This window comes from Dermacentor andersoni, chromosome 8 (assembly GCF_023375885.2).
Source record: "Dermacentor andersoni chromosome 8, qqDerAnde1_hic_scaffold, whole genome shotgun sequence".
Lineage (NCBI taxonomy): Eukaryota > Metazoa > Arthropoda > Arachnida > Ixodida > Ixodidae > Dermacentor > Dermacentor andersoni.
In genome coordinates, this window is record NC_092821.1 from 139,928,820 (window position 1) to 139,946,270 (window position 17,451).

Sequence of the window (17,451 nt, forward strand, 5' to 3'; positions counted from 1 at the left end):
GCTACACGTGGTCATGCAGTACAGTAGGCGATAAAAAGCATAAATATAGCATAAAGTTTCCGCAAGAAAATTTGATGACGTCACGGCCGCCAAGAACAAACGCAGTCGACTACTAGCTATCCAGTAACGATCCAGCACAATCCAGCTGTTAAATCCCAGCAGCCGCAATCCGCAGTAACCACCGCAACTCTTGCGTGACGCGTCGTGCACGCTCGTGCGTTGCACGTGTATTTTTTTGAAGTAAACAGTGCATACAGTTTAGGTTTCCGTTTCGTCACAGCCACCATGCCGGAGAAATTGTCGGGCTACGAGTTCTGGACGAAAGTTTTGAAGAGCCCCAAGTTTGTCGTCGCACCGATGGTCGACCAGAGCGAACTAGCCTGGCGGCTGTTGAGCCGCAGACACGGCGCTCAGCTGTGCTACACGCCCATGCTTCACGCGGCCGTGTTTCTCAAGGACCCCAAGTATCGCAAGGAAACTCTGGCCACCTGTGACGAGGACACGCCGCTCATTGTTCAGGTGGGCAGACGACGCGCTAGGTTGCTTAAACGGGTGTCACGCGACGCACTTTCGATCGCGATCGAGCCCGATAGGGATCGAATTTCTCTATCGCGAGTGGCTTGTTTGCGCAATATGCGGAAGCGAGCCAATCGCGGTCGAGAAATTCGATCTCAAACGAAAGTGACCGTGTGACACCGGTGTGACACAAGTTACGCTGACGTCAAAATTTCGTTTGGCGGCAAAAATGAATGACCTGGAAGCATAGCGCTGTGCTCCCGTGCAGATCGTTTATGAATAAAGGGAAAATCAGACATCCACGAGGACACGCCGCTCATTGTTCAGGTGGGCAGACGACGCGCGAAGTTGCTTAAACGGGTGTCACGCGACGCACTTTCGTTTCACTAGCGCACTACATGTGCACTTATGTAGCACAGCTTTTCGTGCCTAAACCCGTCCCCGTTGTTTTAGATTTTTCGTTTACCACACTTAATTTAGTGTCGCATAGTGCTGTTCGCGACATCGTGAGGTTGAATTTGCGCTACCGTGATTCTGTATGCAATCTGTTTGCGCGCATTGATTTTCAGCTTGACGTAATTTGCGTTATCATTGAGACACCTTTGTTGGGTGCAGCGCACGCATAGAGCGACAAACGTTGATAACGGCTGAATTCGTTGCAAGTATTTTTGCTGCGTCAGTGATTGTGCTCTGTGAACATCGTGAAGACAAATTTTACCGCCCTAAGGACGGAAATCTCCGCCAAGTCGCTGCTTTTTAATGCAATCACTGTTTGGGTAGGGTGCAAAAAGTCGCGCGCGTCGTGACTTGATAAACCAGGTCGTAAATCTGCGATACCAGCGAATTTATTTTACAAGAACAGCACTGAAAGGTATTGCCCAGTCATTAAGTGGAAACATAGTTTCTGTGGTAACAATGGATAGATGGATACAACTTTATTGGACGTCTGGCAAGGTATAACGCGACCCGAGCTTAGGTCTCCCACGGCGGAACGTCAAGGCCCTGCCTCAATGCCGCCTCACGGGTTTGCTGTGGACTGTGGTAACAAGAAAAGAAAACAACATGAGAACATCTACATATTTTGACTAAAAATGAATTAAAGCTTTCACCCGACTTGACAAGTCCTAAACGGCAAACCGGGCAAGTTTTGTTGGTATTGTTCGTAGTTTTCTCAGTAGTGCTTAATGAAACAGCGCTTTCTGTTTACTGCGTACTGCCACTGCCGAAGACAGGCCCTCCCCCTTGTTGAAACGTTGGCTGCAAGCTGCACATTCCTGCTGAATGTGTTTAGCATTCGCAGAGCAGCTTATGCCAGCATCGTGCACTCTTGTCCTTCCTATTTCTGTCATCTTTTCATCACTCATTGTCATTTTCCACACTGCTGGCCTTATTTGCCCACTATTGATGTTTTCGTCTCCATCTTCACCCGGTGCCTGTCTTGGGATGCTAACCACAGCGTGCCACGCCTGTATTGCAGTTCTGTGCCAATGACCCAGACGTGCTGTTCGAGGCATCCCGCATGGTGGTTGGGCAGTGCTGTGCGGTTGATCTCAACTTGGGCTGCCCCCAAGCCATCGCCCGTGCCGGGCATTACGGTGCTTTTCTTCAGGACGAGTGGGACCTCCTCTGCAGAATGGGTGCAGTGAAGTACTTTGGTTACCATTCTAGCGGTCACTGTAAAATTTCGCAACCGTGATAGTACAAATGCCATGGTTCAGCACTGCTGGCAAGAAGCAGTTGCTTTTTCCCCCTACTGACTTCAAGTGGTGCTCGTCTCCACCTTAATGACATTATTGTGGTGGTGTGTGAAGCTTCCATTACACAACCTCCATGGTTGCTCTGGCAGCAAACAGAGGAGTGTATATACATAAAAAACAAGTTAATTCAATATACAGCAGAACCTTATTGATGTGTCCCGGTCTGTTACATTTTCGCGGCTCTTATACTGTGATGCACCGTTCCTGTTTAATTTTCATAAGATCATGTCTATTAGCTTTCTGTTTGTTCAGTTTCTCTTTCTGTTTGTTAAGCTTCTCTTTCTGATTGCTATGTCCAGAAACTGTGGTGGCACACCACGAACATGGCATCGTCCATTGGCACTGGCTGCGTTTACCACCAAATGGTGCTGCTGAAAATAGTCACTTCACAGAACTTGCTGTGTATAGTGCGGAAAGATCACCATCACCGTGTTTACATTGTCGCCGGCTGTCAGTTTCAGCGTGTCTTATGAATTCAAAAGCCAAGTGGTGAAAGAAGGCGCAAGGAGTTGCACACGACACCCACCTTTGCAAATGCTGTCTTGAGACCTTTGACACAAAGAAAAACACAGAAGGACACTATGAACACGAGCGTCATTTCGTGTTTGTGTTGTTCCGTGGCGCTCTTTCAAAGACTCTTTCACACTCTTTCAAAGACAACTTGCCCAACTGTCGGTTTTACTTAATAATATCTTCATTTTATCTTTCTATAACCTGTACATAGTCCCATAATCAGATAGTGTGTGATGATGTTTTGTGCCAAGTACGCCTTACCAAGACCACTAGGTTGTTCCTGGCTCGACAAGCAACATTATCATCATCATCGTAACTTTTTCTCCGACTCAAACAATTAATGGTCATCTCCTGGTACCGCATATACCCATGGCGTGATAAAAAAGAGAACTAATGTTATGAACTTATGTTCGGGAAGCCAGAAAGTAAACTTAATCCATGTGAGAGTTTACTTTAAACGTGTGTTATTTCAGTTAGTCAGCTTGTTGTCACTTTTGTAGTGTTAGAGGTGTGAAATAAACTCAATAAAATGACATTGCTATTTCATTGTGCTAATCAGCGAGCTAATTTTTTTCATCTTCACACTCACTGAACAGCCGGAGTTGTTCCACTTGGCTCATTTCATTTTGCTTTACACTTAACTTACAGTTCTGCACGTGATGGCAAAGCACTCAGTGATTGCAGCCATTTTCTTTATGGTTGCACCAGTCCCACAGATTAGTGAATGTTAATGTTACAGCTTTGTTACTCATACATTTGTCATGGGCGGTTCCTAAAGAGGAGCGATTGATCTGCTCATTTTGCTCACACTGACCCCCTTTTGCCCTCAACTATGCTTGCAGTGAACAAGTTACACACGGAGCTTGAGATTCCGATCACCTGCAAAGTGCGAGTGTTTCCAGAAGTCGAGAAGACTGTTGAGTATGCCAAGATGCTTGAGGCAGCTGGGTGTCAGGTTTGTGTTGCACAAATTTCTTTATTAGAAAACTTAGAGCGCAAGAAAGGCACTGGACGTAGAAAAGGAACACACCACATGTGCTCGCTTACAACTGATCTTTTAAAGCTAGGCTTTAAAAGTTGGGATCATTTAAAGCGTAAAAGCTGGGTTTTAACACAAGAGTGAACGCGTGTATTGTATGTTCCTTTTCTACGTCCAATGTCTTTCTCTCGCTCTAAGTTTTCTAATGATGCATTACCAACGAGCCCACCTATCCATCTTATTACAAGTTCCTTGCTGATTCATGTTGTGTTGCGTCAAACCTGTTTAGCAGTTTTTGAGCTCTTTGAAGTGTCATTATTTTCTCTTTTTCTTTAAGGTGTTATTGCGAGTAAAGTCCTTTAACAGCCCCATGGAGCTGACTTCAGGCTTTGCAAATTTATGCGGCAGTGGAGCTGCAGTGGAGATAATGGTATTGCAATTCCCGATTTCAGGTGCTGACTGTCCACGGCCGGACAAGAGACCAGAAAGGACCATACACCGGTCTCGCAAATTGGGAACACATCAAGGCAGTGAAGTGAGCCTCTTTGTCTCGCATTCCTATGAACACACACCACGGTAGCTCGGTTGCCCATGGCTTTGCACTGTATAGCACTTAGTCACGGGTTCGATCCTGGATGTGGCGGCTGCACTCCGAACGAGACAGAAGGCAAACAAATGCTGGTTCTCGCGCTTTGGGTGCACGTTAAAGAGCTGCAGGTGGTAGAAATTAATCCGGAAGCCCCCGCTATGATACGCCTCATGATCAGATCGTGGTTTTTCACATGTAAAACTGCAGAATTATTTCTCCCCTGTGAATATGTTTGGCGAACTGAAAGGGCAGTGCGAATGCTCTCTTTCAGAAAATTTTTTATTCATTCGTCTTTGTTGACTAGCACGTGTCGAAAGGGAGTGCTGCAAGGGATGTTCTAACAAATGAACTACAGACAAGCTGCAGAGTAGGATGTCGTGAAGACACGCAGTGATACTGTCCTTCACATTCAGCAGGCGGAAATATATTAGGCATATTCTAAGGGCATGATTGTTCTCTGAAGGTGAGATTAACAAGCACGGCAAGTCTTTAATAGTATTTGCTTGACAAAGATTATTGTTCAAAGCGGGCAGCAGCAAATAAGAGGAGTGGCATCAACATAGCTGTCGGCTCTATCTACCCGTAGCTGTGCTTTTTTATTGTTTACAAACATTTAGCTTGCCTAGAGCTATTCTATACAACATTTCTGTAGCAACCACAAGTTATCTGAAGCAAGCAAATGCCACTGTATACTCCATTTAACACAAGCTTGTGACTGGACATGGTGGCTCATATGTATTTGCAGCATTCTGTCGTCAAACATGTCGAGCACAGAGAAACGCTCTTGTACGTGGATTTAAGGCCACGTTAAAAACTGCAGGGGGTCAAAGGTAATCCGTAGCCCTTCCCTCCGATATGACACCTCTCACAGCTTCGTTAAACCCCCATGAATCAATCTGTCAATCAACCAAACTTGTGGCTTGCTCACTCAAGTATCGCTTCCAAGTGTCACTCGTCCATTAAAACTCCATTTGTCTTAACAATAAATTTTGTTTGTTAACATTGCACTCGTAAATTTTTCCACCGCAAGTGACGAAGGTTTCAGACATGTAGGTATGACAACAGTACACAGCAGCTATGGCATGTCTGAACTATCCCCTTCCAGGGACGGAAGCAGGTGCCTGCCACCTAATATTAACAGCTAAATACCAGTGCTTAAACTGACCTCGTTTTAATTACTGATACATGTCCCATTTATTTCCCTTTGCATCGATAATATGCTTTTGCAGGCAGAATGTCACGATCCCTGTGATTGCCAATGGAAACATCCAGTATCTGCAAGATGCCATTCGATGCCTTGAAGAGACCGGAGTTGATGCAGTAATGTCAGCCGGTGAGATTTCGATTCTAATTGCGTTGCTCTGATACCGCTGTGTATTGTATCAAGAGTATCAGCGTCTTCAAGCAAGTTAGATCACATGGGGCTGTTGTCACCGGGTGCAAGTAGCAAATGTTTTGTGCAAAGCAAAATTACTTCAGCTGTTGTCATTTTGGTTGTTTTATTAGCTGCAGATCGATATCACTTCTTGCGGTTAGCCTGCAGTGCTACTTCTGTCTGTTGGAGCATGTCAACAGTTATGACCGTATTTTCTTGTCATTTCTTTCTCATTTCTTTAGCTTTTAAGGTTAAAGTGTATTGCCTTGTGGGTTTATGGAAGCATTGTTGGAGCTTTAAATAGTAAGTGAGAAGTTGCTCTGTCATCCAAATATACGTTTTTGTTTCTAAATGCAATAGCACTTTATTCACATGCTAAGGCAGGTGCACCTGACGTCATGTTGCAAAGCTTTGATTGCAAATGTACGGTGTTGTTAGGCATACCCATTGCTGTTCTGTAGGCAAGCGCATGTTTTTGTACTTGGTATGTCTTCATGGCGTGCATTTTCAAAGCCATATGCATTGATAATGTTTTCAGAGGGCAACCTGCATAATCCGTACTTGTTCACCGGGAATCAACGTCCCGTCTGGGAGGCAGCGCTGGAATACCTGGAACTGGTCCGACAATACCCGTGTCCCACCTCATACATCCGAGGGCACTGCTTCAAGCTCCTCCACCACTGGTAAGCAAAGCTTCTGCATTGAAGACAATTATTTTCTCCATTGCCTCCGACAGAACATATTTTTTGTAAGTTTATTCTATCATGTGCCCTGGAGAGGCACTAATGCAATGTTCCTGGCAGATCTCTACAAGCTCTGGTATAGTGGGTTTGGGGCCTAAAATGAGCACAGAGCCTGTTCACAGTGCTATGAAAAGGTTGCATTGAACAGTTATCAAATAGCTGATTCAGAGCTTGCTATGTTAGTTTCTGGCCATGGCATTATTTGTGGTGTACAGTGGAATCTCGTTGACACGATCTCCAAGGGAACCGGAAAATAAAATCTGTCATCCGAAAATCATATTATCCGTGTGAAAATACATTTGCTCCTATGGGACATTGGCTGGGAAAATATAAGCATATTATCCCAAAAACGTATTATGCAGAATCGTATCAACGAGATTCCACTGTAAGCAGCAAGGCTAAGTGACCAAACATTCCGGGTTAGATGGGGTTTTTCTTGGTGCTTCCATGACCCTGGCCCAATGCAGCTTGGTGCAGGGAAGACCCCGTAGCTGTGCTGTTCTAGAACAATCTCTGATTCAAAGTGTTATAAGACGTTTATTAAAGGTGCCCTGAAACACTTTTTGAACATAGTAACAAAACATTGCCGACCTGTTAACGAGGCCCCTGTGAACATGTCTGCCAAATAGTATTACACTGCATGCTGCATAGGATTTACAATGTCGTCTCAAAAGCAGTGAAAAATCGCTTGCTCTTGCTTCCGCAATGTCGTCATGATTATATTGCGCTTAGTGTTACACCAACGATTTTAAGTGAAGGACAGGACGTGGACGTACGTAGCGCAAACTACCAACTGTTTAATACTGTTAAAGAACACGAAATATAATCATGAACGTCCACCAACTAGCCCCCTTCATTGCTTTACCAAATGTCGTCATGCCGCATCATCGCAAACGGCTATACCCACAGCGGCTGTTGGCTGATTTCGTGAGTCCAAGAGCATTCTCACTAATACAATTATTGCTTACTTGAATTAAGTAAATGAAAAATATATATGTCTGCAATCTCAAAAAAAAAGAGACAGATAAACCATTTAATCTGTGCACTGCTGGTCTACGCACCACAGTTGTGCGTTGCTGCGTATGCTGAGCGTGCCCCCCCCCCCCCCCCCCCCCCCCCCCCCCCCCCCCCCCCCCGAGATGGAAAGCATAGCATAACTGCAGCGGCTGCTGCAGTGTGCTACCACAGGCCATCTTGTGTACAGTCTTTGAGTGGGGCCAGAGGGGCATTGCTCCCTTGAGCCTCCTTGCCATCTCCACTGTGTAGCTTTTAGCGCGCTGGGAGAAACGAAAGGAGAGAGAAAGCTGCTGATCAGTCTGATAACTACATCCTAACTATGCTTGTGCTTGAAGGACTAGAAAAAGTATTTATGGCAGGAGATTCGTGAGGCCGCATAATTTAACAGTGATGTCATTCTGTGATTAGTTAGAAAAGTGTTTTGGGGCCCTTTTAAGTGGTATTGTGCCAACGATCCATGACTGAATACAGCTTTTACCATTACGTGCCCAACTGTGCTTCTGTTTTGTTCTCTCTCCTGTTCAGCATGACCATGCCTGAGAATGTGGACTTGAGGGAGAAGCTTGCCAAGGCGAACACTGTCGAGACATTCGAAGAGGTCGCCACTGCACTAAGGGAACGGTATCAGGTGCGTCTCGAGCATGTCTTGATGCACTAACTGCTGGGGAATGCATCTTATCTCCTTAGACTGACTGTTGCTAAGTAGTGTCACCAGGTATGCGTGACTCTTTTGGCTAGATCACTGGCTTGTATGCAAGGCGTTGCTTCAGGCTAGTTGGTAATCCACAGCTCTTTGATTTTTAGCACGGTATTTTAGGACAAACTTGAAACAAGAAATGACAGGCACAAGTGCTAACTTCCTACTAAAGTTTGATGCCAGACATTTTGAATAAATATATGGAGCAACACTTTGCAGAGCAACATTGTCACCAGCTAAAGGTAGCTGATGACAGTTCACTTATTGTGGACAATATGCAGATGCTGACGCTACCATGTGATTAGCTGGTTTCTTTTCTTCTTCTTTTGACTTGTGTTGCTCTTTATATTTATTAAAACTGTCTGACATTAAATTTTAGCTGGAAGCTAGCACTTGTGCCTGTCATTTCATGTTTCAAGTTCGTCCTAAAGTACCATGCTAATAATCTAAGGGTTTCTTTGAGTTCAAGTTTCACACAGGTATGGCATCTTGCAGTGCACGTAGTTTGATGCGACGTTTGGGTCCATTGCTTGGCTGTTTCGCTGAGAATAATAAATATGAAGTATGCATTGTCTGTGGCAACCCAATGCAAGGAATGTTGGTGTTGCAGGAACCAGTGGTGCCATCTCTCACTGCAGCAGCAAAACAGTGCGCGTGCCATGTTTTACCATAACATGCCTGAAGGGGCTGGAATTTCATTGCACTGACACCAACATTGTTATGTCTGGCACATCCGCAGATGACGCATACTGTGTTTACTCATGTAAGGCCCACCTTCAGGCAAGACCAGCACCCCCCCAATTTGGAGTGCGATAATGTCGGACAAAAACGTTTCACTAAGTATCACATGGGTACCTGCGTGCTGGTTAATTTGCACAAGCTGCTGCTAGATTGCACTAGTTACTGTCTTGCATGCAATAATCCCGAGATTTCGCGGCATAGATCCGTCACGCTTCAACAGTGTCGGCTGTGCTGTGGCTTGTAGTTTGGCCTGTTTTTCTTAATGTTGTTTTCGGGCACATTAAGAAGGAATCACCAGAAAAAGTATGTACATGAATATAGAATGCATGGCATGCAGTTTAATTTGATACCGTCATCAAGAGCTTCAATCTTCAATCTCCCTCAGTATTGATGGCATGTAGGACGAATGAGTAGGCTGCCTATGACGTGAGGTTGTCTAACAACGAAAGCAGCAGAAGCGACGAGGATGACTGAATAAAAGTGTTCATAGCGGGCTGTCAGTAGTTGCACTATTTTGCATGGCAGACTGCGCACAGTTTGAGTCTTTAGTGATGTAGGAAACCTGACAAAGGTTTAGGAGGCGGAAACCTGACAAAGGTGTGCTGGCCTTCTAATTGCTGGTACTTCTTATTGGTTCTGGATGAAAGTCCAGAATCTAAGAAATTAAGACGATGACACGTATGTCATTGTCATGATTTTTTAAAGTTATGATTTATTCTGGGCAAGTGATGCATCTGAACGTAGCATTATGCAGTGTGCACTGTTCAAAATTCGAGCATTCACTCTTCTTGCCTCGATGCTTTGTCACTGTTCACTGATGTTAATATATATATAATTCAACAGTGCAAATGGTGCTGCCGTGTCGCAGGACAAAACCTGGGACCCAGATTTCAACTGTCCGCAGGCTGACCTTCCTTTCCCACCCTGGATCTGCCAGCCGTATGTGAGACCCAGGTGAGGTTTGTTCTGCATAGTGTTGACAGAGTTGTTGCAGAGCACAGGTATGGATGTTCATGTTGGGAACGCACACAGCGCAGTCGGTGAAGGGACACGACTGCATAAAGCAGAAATTGCCTGTGGTTTTTAAATGTAATGTCGAAATATAGGGAAAAAGGGAAATGAAAGTGGATACAAAGATGACTTGCCGCCAATGCGAACCAGACCCACATCTTCTGCATTGCATGTGTGAGGCTCTGCCAATTGAGTTAGACTGGCAGATATCCTCCCCCCACTTTCCTGGGCATTTGTGCATGTGGATGAGATTGGACCCTGGGAGCATCAGCCAGTGCCTCTCAGGGCCATGGCGGCGGATCTAACTGCCGGTGTCACATACAACATGAACTTAGTGGCATGTTAACTGGCCAAGAAAGGGAGGTTATTGCCACTGTGAGGGTCGGCAGCGAGGCAGCTTTGGCCGCCTTTATTTGAAGGTCACCCTGAGGCGAGGGCTTCTGGCTGACGAGTCGGTGGCTGACTGAGACGTCAGCTAAGCCTCGGAACCGGGAACGCTCTAACCACGCACTCTTGTCATCATCATCGTCTTCGGATTGGGGCCTGATTGCGCTACTGCACCACAACCTGTGCTCCTACTCTTTCCAGCCCACCATGCAGATTGCACTTGTGCAAACTGTCTTGGCAGCTTTGGCTGTCTGCTGCAGAGCATGGAGTTGCAGGGGTGATTCCAGGCCCCGTTTGTCGCATTCTGACAAGAGTGGGATGCAAGAATACTTGCATTCATTATGGGGTTGCAGCGCGGGAAAGGCACACGCTGACGCGCTCGACCTGGGCAGCCGCAGTGTCGGCCTCTCCCGATATCCCGCCGCACCATGGCAGTCCGGCATAAATAAACCGTGGCCATGGCGGCTACCGTTTCATGCCACCTCGCACAGATTGGGGACACTGTTCGAACGGGCCCAGTCATTCCAGCATCAATGTGAAGACTCTACCAAGGCTAGAATGCCTCACTTGGTCCAGCAGACATCCCGCAGTTGTAGGGTGTCCGGGAATTCTACATCGACATGCTGGACACCTGGTTCATCCAGCTGGACAGCCACTTCCGTCTCAACAAGGTTCCAGGCTCCAGCTACGTTCCAAGCTCAGGCTGGCACCCCCTGGCCCCAACTTCTACGAGGACTTGCGTGCAGCAGTCCTTGCTCACTACATTACCTGGAGCGTTCAGTCACAAAAGCTCTCGCCATTTGAACTGTCGGCTCTTTCCACGTCTTGTCAACTCACATCGCCTGTGTCCACCCGTGCCAATTGTCCGCACGTGCTGGCCCCACCATCAATCCTCTTCTCGGTCCACGAGCCTCCTCCCCAGCTCAAAGGCAGCTGCGCGACGACTCTGTCCAAGGAATTGACTAGGCCAAACGTAAATGCTTTCGGCTGCTTTACGGCCTGCCACTCTCCTTCCTTGGGTGTTCCCGCAAGCTGTCAGCTTTCCATTCAAGGGCACCTCGCTCATCATTGATTCAGAGGCGCTCCCCCTGGCTCCAATAAGCGCAAATTTCACTCTCGCAGGTACGATCACGCCACAAGCACATTCTTCGCGATGGCTTCAGCGACCACTGCAACGCCATTGCTATTGGCATTAGCGATTTCACCTCAAGCAGCAGCAGGCGAGCCTTCCGATGTTGTGTGCTCATACTTTCCTTGGATGCATGGCCTACCGAAGTTTTGCAGGAGCAGCTCTGCCATCTGGTTTCTTCAGCTCGAGAATCACTTCTACGTCAACAACGTGAGTGACCAACACTTGTGCTATCTCCACGCCAGCGGCGAGCTGCCAGACGGTCTTCTTTCGTAGCTCCAACTTCTACCAGACCCGGGCATCTACGAGAGCCTGTGGCAGGTTGTGATTTCGCACTATGGCATCACTGTGGCTGTGCCTCGCTCACAACCTATGCTGCTGGTGCTGCCTGGTACATCTCTTTCGGATTGCGGAACCCGACACTGCCAACGACTGCCACTGCCACTACCAACACTGCTGCCACTGTTGCACGCTGTTCGATGACACCTTTAGCGTTGTTTCCCTCGATGGCCTGATCTCTCGGCGTGCACCAACAACTAGCCATTACTCCTCAGCTCTGCTTGCCGAGTAGCAACGCACAAGACAATGTGCGCCTTTTGCACATATTTCAGTCGTGCTTCACACTAGGAGTGGGGCCCTGTAGCGGTGCAACTATCGCCTCCAGGGTTGGTGTAGAAGAAGACGACTCACGAGCATGTAGTGTGAGAAATGAACATGCTGGTGCACTCGACCTGGGTGGCCGCGGTATCGGCTGCTCCCGAGATCCTGTGGCACCATGGCTGGCCAGCCTAAATAAACCGTGGCAACAGCGGCTACTTCTTCGCAGGGTCATCACTCAAGTTTGTGTGTGAAATTTGGCCCTTCTCTGGATCGCACCAGGCCAGCAAAGTGGCAGTCACTCACTAGTGCTTTTGCAGCAACCACGGCAGTCTTATGATGGTGGGGACAGGAACGAATTTTTTCTACTGAAGGTCTTTGTGTCCCACGTCACTTACACCCCTGTGACGACAGGTGACAAATTAGCCACAATGGTGGAGCGTTTCACGCAGCTGGGGGCGAAAACTGCAAATAGGGGAAGCACACAGTGAGAGACCGATAAGAGTTCAGCTCGCCTCGCGTGGCTCTGCATTTGCGGCCCTGGGGCAGAAAGTCGCCAACGCTGGTCGCGATGCTGCATGGGAGATGGTGGACAGCAATTCTTCGTGTTGGAATTGAGACACAGTCAGTCACACACTTTTCACCCCCAAAAAACAGCATCCTGGGAGGACGTGTCTCCATGTGCTGCGGAAAGAAGTCTCTCCATTTCCCAGAAACGGTACAGGGGGGGACGCGGTGCATCGGCTGCAGTGTCTCAGCGAGGCATGAGAAGCAGCAGAAACTGCTAAGGTGCCCACTCCGTGCAACCTTCATGTTAGTGTCTGCGTACTCGTCACGCGATAGCAACATGCGGCCGCTCCTGTAATGTTAGAAAGCACATGCATCTCCAGAAATTATGCCTTTCAGCACGCAATAAAGGATGCGAGGTGGTCGAGATTAATCCGACGCCCTTTACTGCGTCACCTCTCATAGCTCGGGGCCATGGAACTGGGACATTAAACTGCATCAGTCATTCAACCAATAAATCGGCCAGTCGGTGCTCGCATTGTTGTATACCCTTCGCATTTGTCTAGATTTTCCAAATATTGAGTCTAAAACCAAACTGCATTAGAGCATGGATGCTTGCAGGATGAAATTTGACTGTGCCTTGTGTATATATATATATAAAAAAAGAAGTACCCATTTTAGCGTGACGTTGGTGTTCTGCTGTTACTGTTCCTTATTGCACACGTGTGGAGTTTATTGTGGAGGTGCAGTTGGGGGAGAACGGTATTAGTTATGGTAACAGGAGAAATAATACTGTGCTAAAATACTCTTTAGAAAAATCTCAAAGACGCACAGCGTAGGGTTGTGCATGTTTTGTTATGCATCTTGCATCCGACGTACAGTTCCCAAGTTTCCGTGCTTCCTTGCTTTGCGTTGCCAGCCCTGAAGTGGTCCAGGAGACGAAGCGAGACCTGAACGCCGAGTACCTGAAGCTCCTGGAGCTGACAGCAGCCATCAAGCGCCCTGTCGACCTGGACCTGCTCAGCCTGTCCAGGAAGCAGCTCAAGCGCTTGCGCAAGAACCCCCGCAAGGCCTTCCCCAACCGTGAGCAGTTTGTGCCCTGCGCCAAGTGCCCCAATCCCAGAGTGAGTGTCGGCAGAGATATTTCTTGTCTCTGGTAATTTGTATTGTACAGTAGAACCATGATGTAACGAAGATGGATATCATCAGTTATCGGATATAACGATGTGAATCAAAATTTGGTTGGCCGCACTTTATTTCAGGAAGTTTCTACTGCTATGTGACGAAACCGAAAATGAAAGATCCGAGGCAATGTTGGTTAAAGCAAAGCAAATATTTGTTTTTCGCAGTTAAGAGTATGTATTGTGGTAGTAAAGATGTCAAATACTCGGCAAGAGTAACTCGAAACAGCATGTTATAGATGCTCATGTTGCTGCCAGCATCTGACGTAAGATGCCAGCGGCTTGGTTAGGCGGGCCTGCAGCCTGCAAGCAAACATGCCGATTCCATGTGATCACAAAGACTGCAGGGTTACGTACTGCGTGTTTCTAATCTAGCATTGCCAACATGCCATGTATCACGAAGGGGAAGAATTGGCATCCACACCAACTGTTACACGAAGCTGCAAAGGAAACACGTACAGATTTTTTGGCAAGCTTCGCAGTGGAAGAAAAATTTGCCCTGGTCTGGGGATCAAAACCAAGAGGAACGTTTTTCTGTGGAAGTGGCTCTACCATCTGAGCTAACCAGGAGGCTAACAGATTGCAGGGCAGGGCCGATTTGATTGACAACTTGCAGCACAGGAAAATCTTTTCTAAGAAACTTGTGTGGGTTTTCTTTGCAGCTTTGTGCTGCAGTCCAAGTGGGTGCCAATTTTTACTTTCCGTGAGCCTTCCTCCCCCTTGCGGGCTTTTGCAATGCTGATTTGTTATGCCGTGTATCAGCGCGGTAAGCAGCCGTCGGGCTGTAAAAATCGACAGGAGGCCCTTTGCTGGCGCTTCAAAAGCATCACTCACACTTGTGCTTCTCTCACATAGACCCATCTGTAAATAGTTTTCTCACAGGCATGAGCATGTATGCTTATAGCTAATATTGCATATAACGAGGGTGCTTTTGCATTGAATGCCACTTTATTATAAGGAGCTTGAACTGTAACAGCAGAACTATTACTGCACATTTTTGAAAAGAATTCCGTGGGATAACTTTTCCAACGGTCCTGTCTCAAAAAACCTGTTAAGCAAAAACAAAATTTTCAAGTACATTCGAACCTCTACGTCACAAACACGGATGTAACAAACTAGTACATCTGAGATATTTCACGCCGATATGAGCATGTATTGAATATATGCTTATAACGAATATAAGATATAGCAAAGCTATTTTTGTGTTGTGTAAGACTTTGTTGAAACGAGATTCGACTGTAAACATGACCTTGGGATGCTGCAGGACGAAGTCCAAGCATAAATGATTATGATTAGGTATTGTGACAACAGTGGCAAAAGGAATACACAGAATCAGTGATACCAAACTTCACGCAATCTTCACTTTGGCATTTGTTGGAAGTATGTCATCAAAAAGACAAGAAAGTGTGAAGGTGGAGGGAGGGAAAGTAATGCGGTGGTTGTAAAACGATGGAAGCAATTACTGTACAGAATATTATAGGCAGGAAGATTGATGGGGGGATGTAGAGAAAGAATACCTGTTAAAAAAGTAGGAACCCAGAAGTAAGAAGGAAACGTATCGTTTAGAAGAGAAATAAGGGGATGCTGTTCATGAGAAATTGGCCTTTTTCTGCATTGTAGCTTTTTTTTCTAAGTTGAGATGAGAATCGGCATGATCGTAATGTAGGGTGCGACAATCGCACAGTCTTCAAAATTCATGTCTGTTCCCTTGCAGTGTACAAAGTGTGTCTACGATCTCTGCAAGCCGTGCTGTCGTAACCGGGTGAAAGAGAACTTTGAGAATTGCGAAGGTATGTCATCCCCATTTCCGGCGTCTCTGGTTCTTCGTGCCTGTTGAATACCTTTGCTGTGCTTTTGCTACCTTGAACATGCATGCTGTTGGTCAGATAGCTCATGTTTCTTAAAGGGATAGTAAAAGAAAAACACCGAATATTCTTTCAGTGCTCTCTTTTTTGCTGCTTTAATGGTATAATAGGTTGATAATTCGAAGAGAACATAAAGGTCAAAGTTCCATTACTTGAATTTCACTCCGAAACCCAAGTGCAAGTACGTCAGTGCGATGTCATGCATTTCTAAGTATTCTTCTTGCATTTAGGCCATTGCGACTCAGTAAATGTTCTTGAAGCTTGCCAAATTCAGTACTATTTGGCTATATTTTAACACACGCAATGTACTGTATTAATTTGGATATAAGTCTACCTTTTTCTTTTCTTTTTTTCTTCGAAAATGTTACCCATAATGAGCTGTATCGACCTATATTTGTGAGTGAGGAATCTCGACCTATATTTGTGAACAAAGCTAGCAAAAGTACTGAACTAATGGAGTTAACCTGTTACGCCCGCCATAAAGTCAGTCCGGAGATTAGTCAGAGTGGCTTTAAGAAGTGCTGCATATCCAGCGCACTTGACAGCACCGAGGACAATGTTCTTTGGGGTGCCTAGGACACCTACAAAGCATCCAATGAGGATGACTTCTCCGGCAGTTCCATCGAGGCTGCAGCTTGTAGCATCTGAGCTTACAGTAAATAAAGGTGTCATGTTAATTCTTTTTTTTCTAGGACAGGCTGAGTCAACCTAATTTTTTTGTTATTACACGGAGAGTTCAATGTATAGGAGTTGACCTACATTCATGCTCAACCTGTTTTTGAGCAAATACGGTAGTCCATCTTTGCCAACGACCAATTAACTAAGCCCGAGCAGGCACTGTCACTAATTATGGTGCCATGGTGAGCTGGCGTCATAGCGTTACGGTGGTGTTGGCACCTGCCCTTTGTTTCTCTGTCCTACCAAGCCTGTATTCATTGTAAGGGGAGCTCTTTTGGTATTTGCAGAAGCTTAATTTACTTATACAGCTTAAATAATTTTTCTCTTTATCATCGTCATCATCATCAGCCTATTTTATGTCCACTGCAGGACGAAGGCACCTTCCTGCGATCTCCAATTACCCCTGTCCTGCGCCAACTGATTCCAACTAGCACCCACAAATTTCCTACTTTCATCGCACCACCTAGTCTTTCTCTTTAACGGTCCTTTGAATTCTGAGCCTGTCATGGCCACCCAGTGGCCATGGTGCTCTGCTACCGAGTATGATGTCGCAGGTTTCATAGCTGGCCGTGCCAGCCGCATCTCAGTGAGATCAGGCTGCGAAAAATGTGCGCAAAAAAAAAAAAAAAAAGCTTTCTAACTTGGGTAGTGCGTTGCATGAAAATCTATGCTCAATTTAGTAAGCAATAAAGTGGCCTTTCAATTATTGAAAAATTCAGGAGGGAAATGGCATTGAGACAGTGTGTGTGCGTGTGAATCGAATTGGCACTGATGCTGATGTTTTTTTGTCTTTGGCCGTCTTGCAGGGCACAGTTTCTTCTTCAAGCCGAGAACAGAAGAAGAAGAATTGAAAATGAGAAAAGCCAGGGATGCAAAGAACATCTCGAACACGCCCACAGACAGTGTGACGGGAAGCTCCTTAATTGAAACTGACTTCTCAGAAATACCAACTTGACTTCAATTCGCAGGAAAGTCAGCCCATTCAACTGTACAGATGTGGAGTAATATATGTACATATCACTGGCAAATACGCCATCTATTCTGTTTTCATTGTCTTTATAGAAGGACTCTTCAACGTCACGTCCGTTGCACAAAATGCTCTATGGAATGCTCTATGTGCAGCTGGGGCTGAAGGCAAGCTCTGCTTCTAGCCACACTTATTTGTCCCA

General features: G+C 46.2%; 1 protein-coding gene across 2 annotated transcripts; it reads left to right on the top strand.

Moving 5' to 3' along the window:
• The first annotated feature begins 135 nt into the window (after positions 1 to 135).
• Positions 136 to 17,321, top strand: Dus1 (Dihydrouridine synthase 1). Of its 2 annotated transcripts, none has more exons than XM_050173738.3 (11): positions 136 to 519; positions 1,994 to 2,153; positions 3,629 to 3,741; positions 4,218 to 4,300; positions 5,584 to 5,687; positions 6,268 to 6,412; positions 8,015 to 8,117; positions 9,796 to 9,881; positions 13,478 to 13,682; positions 15,454 to 15,529; positions 17,089 to 17,321. In XM_050173738.3, exons 1-11 carry the CDS (start codon positions 286 to 288, stop codon positions 17,235 to 17,237), a joined length of 1,458 nt encoding a protein of 485 aa, XP_050029695.2. In that variant the 5' UTR covers positions 136 to 285; the 3' UTR covers positions 17,238 to 17,321. The 2 variants fall into 2 exon arrangements, with proteins under 2 accessions (XP_050029695.2, XP_072146074.1); XM_072289973.1 differs by lacking the exon at positions 136 to 519 and adding an exon at positions 778 to 843.
• The last annotated feature ends 130 nt before the right edge of the window (positions 17,322 to 17,451 follow it).

Coding starts and splice junctions, on each gene's coding strand:
- Dus1 (XM_050173738.3), top strand. CDS start 286: ATGCCGGAGAAATTGTCGGGCTACGAGTTCTGGACGAAAGTTTTGAAG. Junction 3,742..4,217: donor TTGAGGCAGCTGGGTGTCAG/GTTTGTGTTGCA, acceptor TCCCGATTTCAG/GTGCTGACTGTCCACGGCCG. Junction 8,118..9,795: donor CACTAAGGGAACGGTATCAG/GTGCGTCTCGAG, acceptor GCCGTGTCGCAG/GACAAAACCTGGGACCCAGA.